The sequence below is a fragment of the Ixodes scapularis genome, unplaced genomic scaffold, assembly GCF_016920785.2.
Source record: "Ixodes scapularis isolate PalLabHiFi unplaced genomic scaffold, ASM1692078v2 PGA_scaffold0__279_contigs__length_252992795, whole genome shotgun sequence".
NCBI classification, from domain to species: Eukaryota; Metazoa; Arthropoda; class Arachnida; order Ixodida; family Ixodidae; genus Ixodes; species Ixodes scapularis.
In genome coordinates, this window is record NW_024609835.1 from 50,653,839 (window position 1) to 50,676,418 (window position 22,580).

Genomic DNA, 22,580 nt, shown 5'->3' on the forward strand with positions numbered 1-22,580 from the left:
TTTGTTACTCGAACGTGACATTTGTGGCACGAAACACAATCTACAATAGTTCTTTTGTTGCTGTTTCTTTTACCGCAAAGCTGACAGGGCAGTGGAGGCATCATTCTCGCCGCACTCGCTGCACGACAGTATGTGCAGGAGGCACCCGAGGAAAAGAGGAAAGCGCAAGCAGTCTGGGAGAGGGCACGCGTGCCTCTACCTTTGTTGTACTGCCACAGAATCGCAAACTCGCAAGGGGTGAATCACTTCACAAGAAACGACTTCTTTGGTTTACCTTCCGCTTTTATTCGAACAGCACCCAGAGCGCGGGTGCTGCACCTGCACGCTGCACATGGCCCGCGTTTCCAACCTGTCGCGGTGCAGCGAAGGGTGCAGCACGAGACGAGAGGGCCTGCCGAGGTGGTAGGTGCTACAGCTGCTGCTGGAGCAAGTCCCGCTCCTGCTTGAAGAAGTGCACCACGAGCTGTTCCATGTCGTCCTCGCAGCGCATCATCTGCTTCTCCATGGCCAGCTTCAGGTCCTCCTTGGCACCCTTGTTCACTCCTCGAGTAACTGCTCTCTGCCTGCACAAAGCCGTGGCCGTTCTGTCTCGCTCATGTGGGGCTCCTATGTCACGGACAGCTGCCCTTGAGATAAAGGCAGCTCTACAAGTAGATGGCTTCAACCACCAGTGTTTCGCTCGGGCATGGCTAAACAGACCAATTTTAATCGGTTCCTTCAACAGACCTCCACTGGCAGCTATGAATGCGGGCAGAATTGGAGGGAGAGGAGAAGAGAGCGTGCGGGAACGTCAGAACGCTGAGCTCTGGTTGGAATGATCAGAGTCAGTTTATTTAGTGGGCAGATGCAAAGCAAACGGGAGCCCGGCATTCTGACATCTGCGTGCGCTTTTGTCCCCTTCTCTCTTTTGGTTTGTGCCTGCATATACCTTTCGCAAAAATCCCAAAAGGCCACGCGCACTCGCTGCATCAATCACGTAACACTGGAGAGATAGAGAGAGGTGGTAACGCAGTTTGCAGGTGATCGCCTGCCCTCGCCCGCTCGCCTGCGTATAATCCGTGGACCGTTGTCTCCCCATCTGCTATACTCTGTTCACCCGTAAGCTGAGACTGCGGCGGGAGCTACGTGGTGCCTGCCGGACTGATCAGCCGTTTTTTCCGTCGCCTGACACGGCACTCTGTGCGTGGGCATAGGTGGGAGCCTGATCACGTGGCAACAGAGAGAAGTACGACTGGTCCTACGAAGACGCAGCTTCCGCCGGCGTCTCAGCTTAGGGTGAACGGAGTATACAACCGGAACTGAACAGGGTGTTCCCAGCAGTCCTTTTGGCACCGCAGAGGGGACTGCACGTTTTGAAGTTGCGGAAGTAAAAAGCTTCCAAACGTTGGACAGATAAGGTGTGCGCCAATTGCGTTCCGATTTTGTTACTGGACGATTGTGCAGCTCAGCATCTAAAAGAGGCGTAGACAATTGTGCTAAGCTATTTGATATAATTTTGTTAGAAAAAATACATTTCTACCAACCGCAACTCAGTTTGAGGTAAGGGGAAAATAATGCTCCTGGGAAGGCTAAACAATGCACTAATCAGAAATTAAGATTTTTAAGGGACCTAGCTTAAGGTGGAGCATTGAATACCAAAAAGTTCCGAAAAAATGCCCACCCAAAATGGAGATAAACGGTGAAAAACATAGGGTTGGCTGTCTTTAGGGATGCCACAGCAAATTTTTATTAAAAATTAATGATAAAAACACTGACCCCTGCTACAAACCATGTGACGCGGGAACTGGTGCCGCAGATCTCGGACACCGCAAATTAGCGTTTCACGATGCGATAAACACGTGGGAATCCACTACGAATTCCTGTGTCACAGGATGGTTAAGATGCGAGCTCCTGGCGGAAACCCGCCAGGAGCTCGTATCTTACGGGAACGAATACTACAGACCGCGAATGCGGCAGGTTCAAGTTTTATAATGTAATAATAAAAAAAAAAAAAAAACCCGCCACAAACTTGCCTGTCACAGGAACCGATATCGCGCGCCACAGATCGCGGACGAAAACGCGGAAATCCGCTACAAACTCCTATGTTACGGGAACAAATACCGCAGATCGCGAAGGCAGTAAACATGCGGGACCAATCGCGTGGAATCGAGATTGCGCGTGCAGATCGCAGAGAAAAACACGGGAATCCGCTACAAACTTTATGTCACGGGAACAGATGCCGCAGACTGCGGATGCAGCAGATTCGCATTTCACGGTGTAACATACACGCGGGAACAGCTCGCGTGTTGCCACGAACAAAAATGCGGGAACCCGCTATGAACTCGCTTGTCAGACGTGCAGGTACAGCAAGTTGCGCGGTTGATGCGATTCCCGTCGGATATCGTGTGACGTCCGACGGAAATCGTGGGGGTTGGGCGATTTTCGGGATTTTTATATTACAGACATTTAGCCAGAAAAACGGGATGGGCGATCTCTCGGGGGCAGGCGTTCTCTCGGAACTTTACGGTAGTTATTGTTTTTGATTTTGCAAAGTTGAACTTAAAATCTGCAAAGTGTTGTAATTAAAAAGAAACAAGAACACTACAAAACTTGTTAGATTGCATGTAATTTAGAAGCAGCCAGCATTGCATTCCCACACAATGACACAAAAATTAAGGCAAATAATTAGTGTGAAATATATCTTTTTCGAAATTTGCATATAATGAATAGAAAGATACCTGTCTACATTTTCAGTTACTCTCTTTTTAGACACTGCATAAATTTGTGATATTCTGTACAAAATTCGCAAAAACAATTTTTATTTCCAAAGTTGATTAATTCTCCCCTATAAATGGAAAACATGAGAAATGTGTACCTGAGCGTGGAAAAAACCTCACTGCCTTTACACATTCCAACATAAAAAAAAAATTACAACCAACATTTATTTTGATTTTTTGTGCCCAAGTTTTGCTAGAAGGTGCACATTTCTGATAACACATGCTAGAAAGTGGGTAGACCAAGATAAGCCAAAAGCAGCCCACCTCCCAACCTGACTGGTGGAGGTAGGCAACAGATCCAAAGTGACCCCACCCCCGTTGCTCGTGGTAATGTACATGAATTCTTCAAGCATGTCCGCATCTGTGTCAATCCTGTTGAGGAACTGGCCTTTCCAAGGCACTTCAAGGCTGAGCACGCGACCAACCACAAGGAAATTTTTACTCTGCTTTAGGCAGTACCTAGCTGTTGAACTAGATTTGCAGGTTTCTTCATTTTTATCTCTGTTGTTCCACAAAAGGCACGTAAGACAAAAGGAAAATAGGCAGAATTTGTGCACAATCTATTGGTGTTTATTATACAACATGATATATAGTCGACTACTCATAATGCGACCATCTCCGTATCTGCTAAAAGTTGTCACAAAGAAAACATATTAGCCCTGTTAGTGATCAATAGGGGGAAGGTCTAAACGCAGCTAGACCAGCTACCCTGGTGTAGGCAAGGGATTGATAAATTTACTTAGAGATTACCAAGGATTATGAATGAATTTGATAGAAACTCAAACTATTCCAAGATGCAAGTGCTAAGGGCACATCATGAAGGGGCAGCGGAGAAAAGCTCACCAGAGAAAAGCTCACCGGAGATAAGCCCACCAGAGAAAAGCTCACCGCAAAACCTGCAGATGGGGAGAAAAGCTCACCGGCCTTTGAACAGATGCAAAAAAAAGCTCACCAATTTTTTTTTTTTTTTTTGGCTTAGCGGATTTTGCGTCAGACGTGGCAATTTAACACAATTCGTATTCATCACTTCATTAAAAATAAATCATCTTTTTTTAATACTCTTGAAGTTCATTGTGCATATTTACTAATTCCTCAAAAATTAGTAATCTCCGATTCTGTATATTGATAAAGCCGCAAGGTATATAATCAGAACATCGTACACCGGTAAAAGAGACAACACTTATTGACAGCTGACAGTGCGCCGTCGGTAGCTCTGTCAGATAAAGAGGTTCGTTTTTTGCGAGCTTCTTATGGGAATAGCGGTGTGTGAACCGTTTCAGCTCCAAAGATTGTGTGATGCCTGATAAACAAGTAGGTGTTTGTTGATGTAATCAGTGACGGCTGGCGCTGTTCTCTTTCTGTTAATTTGACTAACAAACCTTTAGTTTCGAGAACAGCTTCGTCCTGTCGTGTTTGCTGTCTTCATTCCGTCGTCGTTGTTTGAGTGGTTTTCATCATGTATAACGCTTACCAACTCGCCTTATTCGCTAGCTTACAGAAGAATACATTTTATATAGGTCATGAGTAACAACGGCGCCAGTGTGCAGCTCTGAAGGTCATGGGTGGTTCGCTGTAGAAGGGCGCTATCACACAAAGGCAACGTGTAGAAACACCAGCACGAACAACTAGAAAATGTTCATGTCCGTGGAAGAGAGAAGCCTCGATGTCCTACTGACTGGTTTATCCTCTTTTCAAAGGTTAACAAAAGCTTCAAAGAGAATTTCAGGCACAGCGTTGTTGCGCCTTCACTTTCAAATTTTGGGCATTTACAGTTTTGATTTTTAGATCTTAAGCAGACATTATTAAATTTTCAAACTTTTTCCTGTTCTTCAAGTTTATAAAGCTTTCAGTTAGGCTTTTGTTGCCAAGAAAGTAAGCCACAGAAAACACTCGCCCGCAATTATTAATTTGGGAGCAATATACCCAAAAAGTTTAACAAATATTATAGAAAATGACATTTTCTTTTTTACAAAGCTGACGAATTTTGATGACAATAAATTGATATATGTTAAGCATAATCACGCAGCCTCCATATAAAAAAAAGAAAAAAATATCGGTGAGCTTTCCTCCGCGTACGCTCAATCGCCGGTGAGTTTTTCTCCGCATCCGCCGGTTTTGCGGTGAGCTTTTCTCCGGTGAGCTTATCTCCGGTGAGCTTTTCTACGGTGAGCTTTTCTCTGGGATTCATCATGAAGTAAGGTATACAAATTACAGCTTGGCTTGCTGCGCTGCAAATTCAGTGGATAAACTTTAAAAGACACCTTCTACCTTACTTGAGCCCTAACAGTTTGAGCAGATTAGTGATCTATATTCTTGCACCATAAACCAGGCCGCGATTTACTTGGATTCAAGCTTTCTCTCTCTCTTCATTATCGGTCAAAATGGCCTCCTTGAGGTCAGTAACCCATCTTGGAAAACCTCTGTTAATACTAAGTCATGTTTTGTAAATAATGCAGACCAGAAAAAAAAAAAAAAATTGAAAGTAATTAGCTGATTAGAGCTGTACAACTTGACAAAAGAGAGCAGCTCATATTATTACTATAAAGTCGAGCAGTACCGTTTATTAACGCAATTAATTTACTGCAAATCCAGTGAGTAGATTTTAGCATGGGACATGTGGAAAGCTATGTGTTCAGATATGTAATGTAATGCATCAGGAACATAAGTTCTTCCTGCTGGTTTAATATGACATTTGGCGACATGTATACGACAACAATGCTCCGATTATACTTGAAGGCGTCGGAGGGCCGTTAAACGTATGCTGGCCCGACAAGACAACCATAGGGCCAGAGGTCTCAATACCTCAATACTAATAAAGACGTTTCCACCCCCACCATTCTCCCCATGCATGCCAAATGTCACTGCATTCAACCAGTGAACAATTGTGACGGACGTGGGAACTAATAAACGAGACCATTTAAACCATAACTCTCAGTGGCCAGTGGGTTGCCAGGACATGCTGTGCCAAGCCTCGTAATCAGAGCTGCTTCAATTTTGAAAAGGTCCACGGCTCACGATTGCTACAGAAGTGAACCGAGGTTGACAGGTCCATTTCGGGCTGGACGTCTAGTGTCTTTCCTAATCTGTGGAGGTGGGTGCAGCTCAAACAGAGACCATCGACCTCTCTATTCATGCTGTCTCTGGTAAATAAAGGGGTCAGCATGTGACATCATGGCAGACTTTGTTAACCACTGCTCACTTGCGAAACCTTGACTACTTATGTAAAACGACTGTCTTGCTGGTGTTCTTTTGACCATAAGTGCACATCCTTGAAAGATGCCTTGGTCGAGAAAGTACAACTTCCAAACTACCCTCATGTGGCCACACCTCAACCACATCCCATGGAAAGAGAATGCAATGGACCAGCAGTGACAAGAAAGGTCCACCAGCAGGGTGAACCAAGTGACAGCAATGCCTCTGCCCTAAAATTAGAAAAGAGATGTCTTCTTTTCAAAAGGATACTGATGATGTAGTTAAAGAACAGCCCATAGCAAAAGCTGCCCTGCTTCTTGATGATCTCGAGGAGTTTCAAGAAAAGCTGCTCTTCCTCGGGCCAGTCATACTGGGTCATTACGATGAGGTGCCCCAGGGCTAGGTCGTCTTTAGTGAACTGCATCAACACCTTTTCCTGAAACAAATGTTATTAGTCATAAGCAGAGCGACTTCTAGAAGTGACTTTTGAAAGCGATTTTTGAGATCAAACTGGTTGAAAACTAGGGTAAGTAGATAGGGCCTCCATTTAGAAAGTTCTGACTTGACTGATTTTGAAGATAAAAATTTGTGAAAGGTAAAGGCCTTATTAGTACAAAAATGTAATCCCAATCTGAAATCAAAAACAGCTCTCAGTTAACTATCTAGTAGTATTTCACAAACCAAATAATTGACTGTCTTTTTTTTTTTTTTTTTTAATACTTTCCAAATGAAGGTTTACACCATTCAGGTTACAGCAGACTCATTAATTCAAACTCCAGAAAGCCACACGTTCTGTTTGAACTATCAAAAGTTTGAATTATCAGAAATTTATCTAAATATGGTGAAATATAAAACTATTATTGGTAATATGGATGGCTACATATAAAAGCACATATTTGATGATTTCTTCTACACAGGCCCAACAATCATAAGCAGGTATGCAACATATGAAACATTGGTGAATGTATGAGATAAGTTTATTCATCCCACAAAGATGTTCTCTATTGTGGACTCTTTAAACAGCACATGACACTTCTATACAAAATGTTTGTTCATCCAGCAAAAAAGTTGTCTATTGTGGACTATTAGCCCCCTTCAGCGCGCTTCTCACCGAGCACCAGTGCAATGTGGAGAAGCAGCACCCGTAGAAGCAAGCTCTGCGGATGCTGCTTTTCTGCAGTGCACCAGTGCTCGGTAAGAAGCGTGCTCAACGGGAACACGAGAATAGAAAGTATGAATTACATGAAAACGCCATTCGAACTAAGCGACTTATAAATATATTGAAAACATAGCAGGACAATGACGACGGATATCATCCCTGGAGAAAGAAAACAAGGGGGACAAAGGATAAACACAAATCTCTAAACACGGCTAGGTGACTGGTGCATGACCGAAATTTGAAATTTGAATTAACAAGCATGAAATACCCAAGTTTGAATTATCGTGAGCCTAATGTATTTCTGATGAGTTTAATTATATAATAAATACAACTATAACAAAAATTAATGAATCTCAGAAGCCTACTCCTAAAAATTACTGAAATTCTAAAGCGCAGCTCTTAGGCACTAGTTTCCGGGTTGAGCGGCGTCAACGTAACTGCACGCGTTGCATTATGGGACATCACAATTTCCCCGCTAAATTTAGCAGGGAAACTTAACCCGCTAAATTTAGCGGGGTTAATTTTCCCGGGGTTAATTTTCCCGCTCAATTTAGCGGGAAAATTTTCACAATTTCCCACTAAATAGGACCCGAGGAGGAGAGGAGGGGAGAGTACAGAGGGGGAGGAGAGGCATACCCTCCCCTCGTACCCTTCTCTCCTCCTCCTCCTCAAGAGCTGTGCTCCAATTTCGCAATACAGAGAATTGTACACGTCTATTTTTTTAACAATAATTCTTATAAATAAAATTGACATAATGTGAAAAATATGCAAATCCCATTCATAAAAAAGCTCATGTGAGTAAAAACCACTTTCCAGAAAAAAGGCACTAAAAAAAGTAAAAACTCTAAACACATAAGACGGAAATACATAAAAAAAGAAGAGTAGCTTTCATCTTTCGGTTACCTTGAAGCATGTGATTAGCGACTTCATGCAGAAACGCAGAATTTCTCCTCTGTCGTAGCAAGCAAACACAAGCTTGCGATCTGAAATGGATAAAATGAAACCACTGCAAAATTCATGAACAAAATGGCGTTTTAAAAAAGTCATGAGACAAAACTGATTAATTTAGACTGTTCATAATCAGAAGGTTTATAGATAGGGTTCTGGGTTCTCGACTAATACCTGGAAGTTGGAAACACAACAGCTGGTAAATGTTTTGGCAACTTAAATCTATAAAAAAAAAAAAAATTACAATAATTAAAATTACAGTGGTGAAAAGCAAAAACGTCAGGCCACTTTACATCAGTCTAGGTGGAATACAGCATCGCCTGTCCCGAGGAGAGGCCACTCCAGTGTCCTTTCTAACATAAGGCTACTTAAAAAAAAAAAAAAGGGAGCTTCTTTGTAACAGATTTTATGTTAATTCTATTGGCTGATTTCTTGTAGAGTGGCTTGTGAAACTATTTCTAGAGAAATAGTTTTGTCTTTTCATGTATTTGTTTAAAAATCTTATTCCTGTTTACGCATAACCTTGGAGAATTCGACATACTGTAACACAATTAAACTCCAAAGAACAGCAAATTTTGGAGAAATGGGAATTTAAAGAAGTCAGCAATAAAATATATATGCCAAAAAAATACCATTCGATTTTTACCAAAGATGAATTCAGAAAATCCAGATCCCTACCCTACTGGTTGCTTGACATACACATCAAGTTTTATATTTCTTCAAGCCCTTAGAGCTCGAGAAATTTAAGTTCTTAGTTTGTAAAATGCATGAATTTTTTATCACTTCCAGTCTGACAGTCTGCACCATTGTCAACCTGTGGATTGCAGCTATGGTATATGTCTGTTTCAAACTTGTGATCCAAACATGCAATGCAGACCTGCCAACCATTGCATAGAAATAACGACAGAAGAGAATGTTACAGGTATACCGTTAAATACCGCGGAAGTGCCCACTTCGTTCAAGCGCCCACTATTAAGGTGTTCCGAAATTTGGAATTCTGCAAATAATACGCTAAGCGCCCGATCTGACCGGACAAGCGCCCATGTCTAGATTAATCCAGTTTTCGGTGAAAGCGGGAGGGTGCTCCCCCGGTATTTTACTGTAAGTAGCCTGCACTGCCAGGTTCATCTCATTTTAGCAAATGCCAATAACCTCTGGGTTTTTAACTTTCTTTAATTCTCTCTCCCACACTCTATCAATCCTAACATTTTCGTCTTGCTTTCCCTTTCCCTAAGCAGAATAATACCCCATTCACATGACTGTAAAGGTACCTTTAGTTAAGGGACCTTTATTCTTTGTGGCCAATCAACTCACGATCTCCCGCGCGAGGCGTGTGCTCGCGACCCAAGAGCACGGACTGATTCGCTGATAGCAAAGGGACCTATGTTAAAGGTACCTTTATGTTGACCGTGTGAACGGGGTATGAAAGGTGGCTCCATTATTGGGAGACTAAGTTCTCGTTTTGCATTTCCCCTCTTTTCTGTGTTATTTTATAGTTTCTTCTCAATAAACTCACTCACTCACCCACCAGTGAGCGATAGAAATCTAAAACATCTAATGGTTCACCAGATTTTGCCGTCCTTTATTTCTCCTCGTCTGTGAAACAACTGTGAAAACAGGCTTATGCATGCCAATCACAGTGATGTAATCGGTCTGAGTCATTTGGGGCAGCTCTCGGAGCAGCCAAAAGTAAATTTTAGAGCAGTAAAAAAAGGTTTTTGAGCATGAGAGCACATTTCATTTTCATTCATAGCACTGCAAATATTATGTCAAGATTAATGTGTCGGCCTGCCAATTAAAAAGGATATGTATAGTTCCCCTTCTCACTTATGTTCAACCCTTTTTTAGCATAGATTGCACAGCAGGAGCGATTCCCTCAAACACAAAACTAGGATTTTGTGTTTGAGCACAAGACACAGTAACAAGATAACTAATGAAGGACAGCACAAACTGCTCTAAATGGTGATTTTAGGTATTGGAATCCCACTGAAATAATGTTGGAATAAAATAATTTTGAGCACTTAAAATAATGTTTTCATTAAGTTTTAGAAGTTGTAATAAAACTGCAATGCCTAATTGAGATAAAAGCAAAACCACTTGTCATTTGATTATGATTGTCAATTATGTTTTATATGTAGAACTTCATAACAAAGGGGGCACGCAAACTATCAGTATGCCTTCTAAAAAAACAATCCCGCCGAATTCAGTAAGGTTCTTCCCAAGCTTCCATCCAGTGCTCCTGCCAATTTAGTTCTAGTTTACAACATCTATATAAAAGTAATAACTAAACAAAGGAGTCAGCAAACAAAATAAACCTACAAAAGAGTGCATATAAATATTATTGCAATACCAAAGTACCATTGCTAAATCTTGGATTGGAAAGATGTACCGCAAGGATATCCCAGTCTATCATAAAAGCCGAAGTTGTGTTAAGAAATTGTGCTGCAGCTCGCACTGTAGGAGTGCTTTCCCCTTTGCACGTGGGTGCGCTGCAGCAAAGCAAGATGCGCAAAATCACAATGTCTACTCTGCGGTTGTCGCTTCTCCGCAAAACACCAGTGCGCGGTGAGAAGTGCACTCAACGAAACTAACTTTCTATACTCGTTTTCACCTCAAGAATCATAGTAAAAAAAAGTCCGGCTTCTCGTGGAGCATTACTAGTTTCCCCCTTTTTGTGGAGAATTAAGATATATGTAGCTGCATTTTAGATCAGATATAGGTTATCTTATCATGAAGTACATGTTTCAAAAGTCAAAAACCATTGCTTCTTTTTTTCTGAAACCAAATCTCGTAAGAACTACTTTATGCGGCGTATGAGCAGTGTGCAAAACTTCCTTTTTTCTTGAGGTGAAACTGAGTAGGGATGCCACGAACCACCCTAGGTTTGAATTCAAAAGGTTTGGATATTTTCAAAGCGAACTGAGGTTCGAATTTGAAAGATTTCGATGTTTTCGACCGTGCGGAGGTTCGAATTCGAAAAATTCGCAACTTTCACAAAACGTGGAGTTTCGAATTCAAAAAGTTTGAAGCTTTCACAATTTCTAGAAGTTTGCATTTGATTATTTCGAACTTTCTTTTACTTGAGGTTCGAGAAATTCGAAGATTCTGAACTTTCCTAACTTGAAATTCGAGAGATACAAATGTTTCAATGGGATCTGAAATTCGAAAAATTCGAACGTTTCGAATTCTTATGGACATAAAATTCTATAAATTCGAGGATTTCGAATTTTTTTCTACATAAAGTTCAAAAAGTTCGAAGGTTTCGATTCTCTTTTAGGGCTAAATCCTAAAAAAAACTTCGAAAGTTTCAAATTTCTTTCAAGTCCAAGTGCGCAAAGTTCGAAGTCCGGTTTTTATGTCCCGCCACAGTTTCAAATAACGTGTTCACGCCCCACTGGTTTTCACAAAATCAGGTTTAGAAAAGTTTGGGTGTGATATTTAGACTGCGCAAAGTTGGTTCAGCAATTAAATGAGACGACGAGTGTCCCGGATGTGCTAAAATATTTGTCAGTGCAGAGTAACGTGTGACCATAGATCAGTAATTGTGACCGCCAGCCGGGGGGGGTCTTTAACGTGCATCACGCAGTAGCAATCACACAAACGCGCTGTTTTACGATACTCATCCAGTTCGAAACGGTCAGGGACGGGCAGGAGGTTGAGGCTCAGAAAAACCTCGAAGCGATCTGGGAAACTAGCTCCCCACCCCCTCGCACGCTGGTACGTTGGCAGTAATCTGATCGAACGCCACCCGAGTGACACCGCCATGTAGTAAGTTTAGTTTGTAATTGTTCTGGAGGCTTATTTTCCGGGATGGAGGAAGCGGCGAGCAAAAAACACAGAAGCCGACATAAATCGAGGTCAAGGAGCGTTCTACCATACCAGTGGTGTCGGAAGAGGAAAAACGGGAGGGGGGGGTGCTCCAGCCCCCTTCCCCCCTCCCCTCCCCTCCCCTCTTCCCCCCAGCTATTTTGGACTGTGAAAGAAAACAATACGGGGAAAAAGAGCGTGGTCAAGCTTATTTTGATCTGAAATTATTTATGCATATGTATAGCTACTGTCGCTCTTCACTGCATAAAAGATCGTGCAAAATAGTCATTGTCAGAAACTCATTGTCAGAAGGCACTATTTGTACCTGGTTATTGGTTCGGAAGTTTAAAGCTATGTCCTTTCGACCTAAATAACTGTGCCAATGGTAAAAAATAATAAATAAATAAACATAACAATAAATGCAAAAATGAAAAGCAGGAGAGAAAACAAAAACAAAAAACTATCAAGAACCCGCCAGAAGCGTTGCATTCTTGCGTATTCAAAGGCCCAGAACTACGAAACAAGTTTCTCCTATCGAAATGCGTACAGGCTAAAAAAAACAATCCCAAAAACGTGAAAAAAAAAAAAAAAAAATTTTTTATGATGTGCGGAGTTTGAATTATTTTAGAAATCTTTCCCCATGAGTTAATTTGTTCCTCAACGTGAAAAAAACAATAAATACATTCATTTGTATTCTGCATATCGTAATGATATGTACTGTCTGCGCTGTTAATTTAAATGCAATACCTCAAACAATATAGACGAAAAAAATTACCAAGTTTGGGGCGTAATTGCCCGTAGATACATGTTTGAATATTTCTTCGAAACTCGCCTTGAACCACAATATTCATATCTTAAGACCAGTGTGTCGAACCGAAAAAAATACGGGTTCGGTTACAGTTCAGGTTCAGGTAAATTTATTTTGTTCCGGTTCAGTTTCGGTTCGATTAATTCGATCCGCGAACCGGTTTGCGAACCGGTTCAGGGCGCTGAACCGGTTCGCGAACCGGTTCGGAAATTATAAATGACAAATTGCAACATCAAAATAAATTAAAAATAAAACATCTAAAATCAGCACATACGAAACGGGATACATCGTAGTGTAAGGCTCAGGGATTTCTACCAGGAATGGTTTCTTTATGTGCACTCAAAGGTTACCTCACCGACGTTTACGCATTCGGACTTCATCTAATTGGGTCCGACGCAGTAGCTGTAAAATCCGCGACCTCCTTACAAACCCACTTACAAGTAGAACTCGCTACCTATCCCGCCACCTCGGCATGTAAGCAATTGAAGGAACAGTGGGGAGAAAATACAGCTTTCTTTATTTGAACTAGCCTTCGGTAACTCAAATTAGATCCTTAAAGAAGTTTTCATTAAACAAGATACGGAATATGAAAAACACTTCACCGAACGCAACGCCAGAAGGACGTAAAAGGATAAATATTAAAATAGAAGAGTTCGCTGTCTCACAAATATGTTAGTTTCTAAGTGCCTACACGAAACCGGATGCATTATTATCAAACTCCACAGCCTTTTCTTTTCTCATTCCGATGGAAGCAAGCTTCAAGAACTCGCGCGTTCTAGAAACGTGTTATGAAATGAGCACACAGCAGCATTTAGGATTTACGAGATTGTAGGAAAATAAAATCCCGTGACGCAATTTTTTTTTTTTTTTTTGCACAGCATTCCAATTTTCTTTTTTCTGCGCAAGCCGCGACCAGCGCAATACTGGTTCCTATGTCAAGATTCATGGATGCAGCGTTTGTCAAGATTCATGGATGCAGCGTTTATATTCCTAAGACTGAGTGGAGAAGAAAAATATGTAAGCGAGGTGTGTGTCAGTTGACGGCACTTAAAAAACAAATGGCATTGATAGCACATTCATTGTCAACAGCGCGTGGCCGAACCGTTTTGACAGGAGCCGGTAACAGTTATTTTTTTCCGGTTCAGTTCCAATTCGGGTTCATCGCGATAACAATATAACGGTTCGGGTTCGGGTTCAGTTCCGGAAAAAATACCGGTTCGGTTCCGGTTTTCGGTTCGGTTCGGTTCCGGTTCGACACCCTGCTTAAGACGACACTTACCTAGGCTATACATAGATAATTCTTAAAAATTTAACATCTCTACCATAAATAGCTTCGGCTATAGCGCGCTTCAAATATGGCACAAACGGCAATTTTCAAAAACCCGTTGTCCTTCCTCGCTCCTTCAGGAATCTATTTCTTTAAAACCAACCATGCCAGATGATTGAAATAAACGGCGTTGTCTTTAGCAAGGAATGCAGCACCGCATGTAAAAATGCAAGAAAAAATGCAAGAAAAAGAAATGACAAATGTACCGCACTGCTTCAACCCAAATGAAACCGCCTGCCGGTCTTTCGAAGTCACTAAAGGTTGAAAGTTTGTCGAACTTTTGACTTTTCAGGAATCAAAAGTTTGACAATTTTCGAATTCTTTAGATTCAGAAGTTCGAAAATTATCGATTTTCTTAGTGTAGGAAGTTTGAAAGTTTGAAAAGCTTCACTTCGAAAATCATCAAATTTTTTAGTCTATCAAGTTCGAAAGTTAGACAAGCATCGATTTTTGCGGTGTAATGAGTTAGAAATTTTGAAAAGCGTCAAACTTCTTAGTTTAACCAGTTCAAAAAAATTGGACTTCCGTCGAATTTCTCAATATGGACAGTTAGAAAATTCGAAATCTTTCTAACTACCTACTTGATTCGATCATCGAACCTTCGGTTCGAAAAAAGTTCGCGGCATCCCTAAAGACACGTATAGAACAGACCACGAACATGAGGATTATTGCGAAACTTCCGGGTACTGTCAATCTCTGACTGAAATGCATAGAATGTATGTTATTTGAGGCTATAATCAAAATTTCTTAAAACTCACTTAGGTACATCGTAACGATCTGACTGGATGGCGAGGCCTGAGCTATTATATTTTTAGCATTCTTAAAGCGAATATAAGTTGTGCAGCAATTTTCGTAGAAATTCGTCACATTTGGTCAAATGGAGCAGAACGTAGCAGGGTAAGCACTTTGGCATGGTTTGGTGCAATTGCAGCAGCAATCACATCACTGCAATCACAAGTGGTGCGTTTAAAGTGACCGTTCCTACACCTCTTCATTTGGCTGCAATTTCCTACACAATGGCCATGTAAAATCATTTTTGCAAACTCCCGGAGTATGTTTTAAAGATCATGAAACCAAGGCCCAAATCTGAACACTTTCTTAAAAAATTGGGAGTTAGCAGGTATGGGTACCGAAAGGAGCTCAACAAATTCTTAACTTTCGTGTTTGCAGTCTGATACAAAGTTCTGCCTTATCGGGGACACTGGCTAGAGATTGAACTTCTGAACTAGTGCCACTAAATAAGCTACGCTTCAGAGTAACGACACTTGGCCATAATGTGGCTTAAAATCATGGTTGCCAGTTACCTGAAGCTTTATCTGAACTCAGAGGAAGCACTTTTCCATCCTCCACAAATGTTTGAACAGTTTGTGACAAAGCAAAGCAATAGTATAAGAGCTTCCTAACACCGAATCTAATGCTGAGGAAGTCACACTTTTGAATCATGACGATCGGCAGTTGCGTCAGCTCTGCACAAGCACCAAAATGGCGGCGCCCACAACAATGTTGGGGAACGGAGTGTTGATACTTTAAGCGCAGCTCATTTAGTGGCTCTATTCTGAACTACTCAAGTGATTGGAATGAAATTTGCATGGGAGATTTAACTTCAGATGTAGGTGTACTGTGCAAACTTTCGGATCTCCAGGACAACTTTACATACCTGTATAAGAAGATTTGCCAATCTTCGTTAAGAAATCTATGATATGCAAATGAAGCTATTAAGCATCAGTATTTTCAGCGCCAAAAAACGACAGGACAAAGACGAGAGTAAACAGGACGAGGCGCACTCGCAACTAAAGTTTATTTAGGAAAAAAACACATAATATATAGGCCGTTAAAAATGCCTACTCATCCTATCAATCCAGAAGACCTCTTGATAAAATCAAACTCTTTCCCTGAGAGGGCAAGGGAAGGCTCGCTAACGCATTCATCTCCCTTTGCTCTAATCTCAAACGCCTCGTGCACTTCTCGGCATATTTTATCTTTGTATTTCGCCAGAACCTTCACATCATGCAGAACTGGTGAGCACAGGCAGCGACTACAATGAACAGCTAGGTTACCAGACGGGCTTGCTCTCATAGCTGACGCATGTTCCCGTGCACGATCATTGACACATCTGCCAGTGCACGGGAACATGCGTCAGCTATGAGAGCAAGCCCGTCTGGTAACCTAGCTGTTCATTGTAGTCGCTGCCCATGCTCACCAGTTCTGCATGATGTGAAGGTTCTGGCGAAATACAAAGGTAAAATATGCCGAGAAGTGCACGAGGCGTTTGAGATTAGAGCAAAGGGAGATGAATGCGTTAGCGAGCCTTCCCTTGCCCTCTCAGGGAAAGAGTTTGATTTTATCAAGAGGTCTTCTGGATTGATGGGATGAGTAGGCATTTTTAACGGCCTATATATTATGTGTTTTTTTCCTAAATAAACTTTATTTGCGAGTGCGCCTCGTCCTGTTTACTCTCGTCTTTGTCCTGTCGTTTTTTGGCGCTGTAAATACTGATCATGAACCAACTAGCCCAAATTTCTACTTTGCTATTAAGCATCATTTTAACTGTTTAAATATAAAGGGGGGTATGGTTCTTCCCACGGTGGGTGGCAGTGGCTTTGCCGCCCACTGCTCCGACTGACCGCCCATCGCTCCGACTGACCGCCCACCGCTTTAACTGACCGCCCACCACTAATTTTTTTTTTTTTTTGCCGCGGGATGACGATGCGATTTTGCCTGCAAACATGGCTGCAGACTGTCGCCGTCGCAGTCAGCAGGTCCGCGCACCGCCATGTTATCGTTCGCTATTGCATCGCTGACTGCCGCCACTGCCACACTGCTTCAAACAAAAAGCGCAAGCGCTCGACGTGTTTCTTTTTCTTTTTTTTTCTTTCTCCATCTCAGCGGCACGCCGCCCGCAGCGCCCGGGGGGGGGGGGGGGATGGCAATAAACAAACGCGACTAACCCCCCCCCTCCCCCTCCCCCCAAAAGAAGAACGAACGCGAGCGTGCCCCTCCCCCGGGCAATGTCCACCCCTCAGAAATTCCAGGGGAGGACCCTGAGCGGGGGATGTGGGACATCGGGCTATCTAGTTTTTATAACTCAAATGTAAATCTTTTAGGAAAAGTTATTACCTCAAAATATCAGGTGCAAGTCTGTCCTATGTCAATTTTTTAAAACAGTTTTTTCTCAATGAGGAGTTCGACTTAAAATAAAGTAAAGTAGATAGCCCCATTCCCACTAAATTTCAGTTCAGATACATTTTGATTGTGGTATCAGAACACTTTTACCTTCGAACAAAAGATTCCATCGTATTATATTTGCAGCAAGAAGTGGAACTTAAAAAAATCTATTCAAACATTGAACTCCTTTACTTTGTTACTGCCTCACATTGTGTTGAAAATATTTTATATCAACGTAACTATTTGGCATATAATTATCAAATTTAGAGTAAAAGTGCATAATTAGTTTCTAAAACTGAAAACCTCAAAATAGAAAAATTAATTTTTTTTTTTAAATCTGAGATCTAGGTTTATGTCCCCGTTTATAGTATGTGGAGGATGGGAGCAGCCTGTCTGAGTGTGGGACTTAAGGCAGCTTCTCTGTTTCTGCATTTCCTTTTTGCCAGATCCAAAGATGATAAATCAATGATGAATGTATCTGTGTGTGTTGCTCACCGGACTTCCTGTGTAGGGCTTCGGCTGGGTGGTAAGCAGAGGCGGCGGGGGGAGGAGCAACAGAAGTCTCAGGGAGCGAACAGACCACATCAAGGAGCTTGGAGCAGGCAGCCTGCAAGACAAGTTGGGCAAAGACCACCCTGGCTGTTCTCCTGGCTCGCAAACTTAACGTCACAAACAGCCTTTCAAACACTTTGAGGGCTTGTGCTCATGCCTACAAACATATCTAAAAACAAGCAAACAAAAAGAAAAGTATTAAGGAATGACACGAATGTCTTGAGCTTTGAGACTATCGAAACATCAATCTTGCTAGGAAGTCAAAATACTACTTGGATTATTCCTTCTCTCCACAACTTCGAGGGAAGTAAACAAGTGGAGGAAGAGATGAAGAAAATGGGGTCTCGTATTTTCCACTTGGAGGAGGTCCTGGTTTTGGAGGACGAGTACTGTCTAGTGCCCTGCCAGCTGGACAGCACTGTGGTAAAGCGATGAATTGCTGAGCCGCCTCGGTGGCTCCGAGGCGAGAGCGCTGGCCTACGGATCCCCATGTGGCGGGTTCAATCCCAGCCGAGGTGCCCGTAATCTGACGGAGGCTTCTTGCGGAGGAGGCGCCGTGTAACTGAGCTTTCGGTTGCACGTCAAAAGATCCCCAGGTGGTCCAAACTAATCCTCAGTTCTTCGCTGGGGCGTGCCAGATGCCCGTCGTTGGTTTGGCACATAAAAAACCTCCAAATTTGAATTTAAAGCGATGAATTGCTGCTAGAGTCAACTATCTCAGCTTCAGTGAGAAATCAGTTAGAAATGCCCATTACAGTGATGGAAGTGGCATTTGAGCTTTTATAACAGTTCTCGTAGCAGGCAAAGTATTAGTTTGGAGCAGCCACTGACAGTTTTAGAGCAGGTCCCAACATCTGTCAACATATCACTTAAAGAAAAAAGAAGAGAAGATTGCATTGCTAAATTAGTATATCTCTGATCATGGTTGAGGGTTCACCTTTGGTACTGAAGCATACTAGTTACCTTGAGTAATACAAATTCATAAGATGCAAAAGGAGCACACTACTTTATTTTTAGTAATAAGTCTCAGATCAGAGTAGGTTCCCTTTACAATGGGTGCTGAGAAAAACAAAATGGTAGAAAAATTAATCATAGTGCAGCACTTCAATTAGGGTAAAGCCCCTCTCCTCCTCCCCCTTTCACAATCATAGTTTATTTAGCCTGTAAATATAATTTCAGTAAAATTTCGGCAAAAACCATCATACCCACTAAAATGTTGGTAATTGAATACACGTCCCCCAAGTTTTATGACCAACCAAACTCAATATTCTAAATTCATTACTGCAAGAACCACCACCTTAGAATATTTTTTGAGACCTACAGTTGTGCTTTAAAAGGGACACTGCACTTTAGCGGCTTTGGGGTCAGAGTAGAGTCTGAGTTTGTTGCCTTTTCACTTCGACAACCATACTTATTCAAATATACATCTGAATTTTGTTTCTTCCTTCCTTGGCACAGCTTTTCAAAATTAGATACCAGTCTACAATCATGACCAAAGGAGGCCGACCTGTAATTGTATCGAGCATAATTTCTGAGCCCATCGTGTCAACCCAGGCACTCCCCCATGTTAGTTAGCCACTGCTCCTAGCACTGGTGCAAATTATGAAGCAGCGAACAAGTAGACAGTCGCTCAAGAACACTAACACACAAAGAAATACACTCACACAGTGCTGAACTATCAACTTATAATCTGAATTTATTCAAACTTCCTCGTCTTCGACCCCAAGGAAGTTTGACTAAATACAGCAACCTATTGTATTACTGTAACAGGTTGCTACTAAAAGCATATTTTTGAATAAACACTAAATCCAGCTACTTTACTAGAAATTTGCTCCTTTAAGAATGCACAATGAAGTTCCAACAAATGAAAATGTTTGAAATTACAATTAAATGCCTGATAAAATTACAATTAAATGCCACACTGACAGTAATTACTCGCAATGTGAGAGCTCTTATTTTACGTTCCGTCCTATCACTAGTTTCTGTGTAAACAGTGGTATATAGTACTATTCATACTCACTATTCATACCGAATATGTGTTTATTCTCCAGAGATGCTGCAGTATCTTGTGCAACTGAAATTTTGCAATTGTGGGCAAACTGGTTGATGTATCCCACATATATTCAAACTCCCCTAGCGGAAGTTCCGTTGTGCTGAGTTCTTTCCCACTACACCAGATAGCAGCACGTGGCCATATAATTGATTGCACGGCAGGACTCTGCTCCTTTGGACTTTCGAGCGTAATAATCTCGGCGAGACCAAGTGTGCAATATAATGCATGCAAGGTCTATCGAGGATATACATCATTTTGAAAGATTTACTCATGTGGGAATTTTTTCATGGCTGCTTCCAGTTGCCAAAAGTCACAAAGATTAATGCCAAAATGCAATTTGTTTACAGTCCCAGATAGTTTCAGTAAAGCTATGCCCTAGCTGCTGGCTGCAGATGAGAAAAGTGGAGGACTCACTGAAAATTCACCCAGAGAATGAAAGCAGCTTGCCAACTGTAGGTTCACCTTGATCTGAAATAGGAGATTAGGAAATTACATGCAAACAAAACTATTCTCATTTAAAATTATCAGTCCATAGTGACAGTTTTTAAAGAAAACTATCTTTTTAAGATAATAGGACCATGTTCATGTAAAAAAATGTATGTGAAAGCCATGTTCTTGGGAGGAGCATTCAACTACATGTGAACACCGTAGCTAATTTTATTTTCGAGATATAAAATTTTGAAGCTCGAGGCATGGAAATTGCCAAGCTTTCACTATCGTACTATGCACAGCCGTCAATTTCACACTGAAACATGCACGTAATAATCATTTCTTCTATTTAATTTATGAGGGGTTCACAACATGTACACATATATTAAAAGTTACAGTAAAATCTTTCTATGCAAAAAATGTATGAAACATGCCAACTTAATAACAAATCATTTCATATAAAACGACACATGATGTATAACAAAATTATCATCCTTAAATGTGTTTTATGAATATATAAGAAATATATGCCTATCAATTACTGAAGTTTTGTTATTAATGCAGAAACACAGCTCATTTCTCTAAATGTGGCAAAATTGCATGTCAATATTTAGAAAAGAACTCCATCTCTTATTTCCTTTAAACTCTCCATAACTGTTTACAGTGACTTGAACTAACTTGTGATGGCAAAACATTGAGTAACATATGACCTCCCTAATAGAAAAATGACACAAAACCTTCGCTTAAATTCAGCTTGCTTGTCTTCATTATAGGGGCTTTGCTACAAGACATCGGCTCCAAAGACATTTTCTCGAACTGCCAAAGGCTGTACAAAGGTGCTGCTCTATCGTAAGGTGCAGAAAGTTATGCTGTCCCTAAGTTAGCTTCATATTCGTGTTTCCCCACGTTGCCTCCCAAGACCGACCACCGACCAACTGCCCAACCAACTGCCCGCCGCTTCGCACCCCGCCCCGCCCTGCCCCGTCCTGCCCCGCCTGCATGTTTTTCTATCTTTTGGTCATTTTGAGGACAAATGATGCATGTGACATATAGCTTTCTCAGGAAAAACTAAGCCAAAAAGAAGCAATTATTTCTTTTCTTCAAAAATTGTTTCGGCTTCCCTTTAACCCAACTATATCACACACATATTTTTTCTTAAATTTGTCCTTTGGCAGGGACCGATATTACATCAACCCTTTTTCTGTGTGATGCATACTTTTCACTGGAACGATTTGACCCGTGTTTCGTGAAACACACTGTATGCATAGCTGAATGCTTCTCCCATGGACATGCCTTTCATATATCGTATATATTTTACAGAAATATACAAAATATCACCCAGACCATCCTTATATCTACTGGCACAAAAACACCCAACAACAAAACACTAGTGCAGGGGTTCTCAAACTGGGTTCTGCAAGCACCCAAATCGTAGTACCCCCCCCCCCCCCCCCCCCCTCTCACCTAATTTAACCTTCTACAGACTGAGCCGTGGATCGAGTTGGTGTTACGGGCAAAGCAATATCACCCTTCGCACTAATAGGCATATATATTTTACATTGTGCCCAGGTTAACCCCCCTTTGCCTCCTTATTCTGTCTGTAGTCCTCCCTTTTGTCTTATTCTGTCAGTGCAATAAACTCTTGTTCACTATCTAAACACCTTTATTGGCCAGTATTGTCGGTTGGATACAAGTGGGAAGGAATGGGGGAACGGTTCCTTGCTACTTTTTGAGGCTTGCTGTGATTCCCTGGGACGAAGAAGTTTGAGAACCCCCCGCACTAGTGGATATCAACTTTTATCTGTATTCCATCGTATGGTGGAATGCCGTCACACATTGTTGAACATCAAGGTACCAAACCACCAGATACTATATTTCCCTTGCATTGTTTTCGCAGCGATAGACCTTCCTCGTGTGAGGGATTTGGGCACCACGGTAATGTGCTATGCGTACAATCCTTGAATGCCAGCAAGAGTGGTGTCCGCCGACAGACCTTCGTAAGCAAATGGACCATGAAGGGGAGGGAGGGGAGGCCTTACGAGACAGTGCAAGGACACACAAATATAAAACAGATAGGAACAGCACAACTCTCTATGCCCTACGATAAAGCAAAACTGCTATACAGCCTTTGTCGGTTGTCAAAAATGTCTCCTTAGAGCTGAAGTCCTGCGGCAAAGCCCATGTAAAGAAGATAAGCTAGCTCAAAATGAGTCAAGGTTTGTTGTCGTTTCTTTCTTTGGGAGGTTATATGTTACTCAATGTTTTGTCATCACAAGCTAGATCAAGTCACTGTGAACGGTTAAGGAGAGTTTAAAGGAAAGAAAAGATGTAGTTTTTGTAAATATTGACGTGCCATTTTTTCCACATTTAGAGAAATGAGCTGC

General features: G+C 41.7%; 1 protein-coding gene across 1 annotated transcript in view; it reads right to left on the reverse strand.

Moving 5' to 3' along the window:
* Positions 1 to 264: 264 nt before the first annotated feature.
* The window catches only part of LOC8025891 (integrator complex subunit 10), a 56,870-nt gene continuing 34,554 nt past the window's right edge, over positions 265 to 22,580 (reverse strand). Inside the window, exons 15-20 of the mRNA XM_029978682.3 lie at positions 20,182 to 20,235; positions 17,658 to 17,769; positions 8,011 to 8,090; positions 6,219 to 6,384; positions 3,021 to 3,117; positions 265 to 563 (exon numbers count right to left, since the gene is read on the reverse strand). Of these exons, the coding sequence (XP_029834542.2) occupies positions 410 to 563; positions 3,021 to 3,117; positions 6,219 to 6,384; positions 8,011 to 8,090; positions 17,658 to 17,769; positions 20,182 to 20,235 (663 nt within the window). The 3' untranslated portion in view covers positions 265 to 409. The remainder of the gene's footprint in view (positions 564 to 3,020; positions 3,118 to 6,218; positions 6,385 to 8,010; positions 8,091 to 17,657; positions 17,770 to 20,181; positions 20,236 to 22,580) is intronic.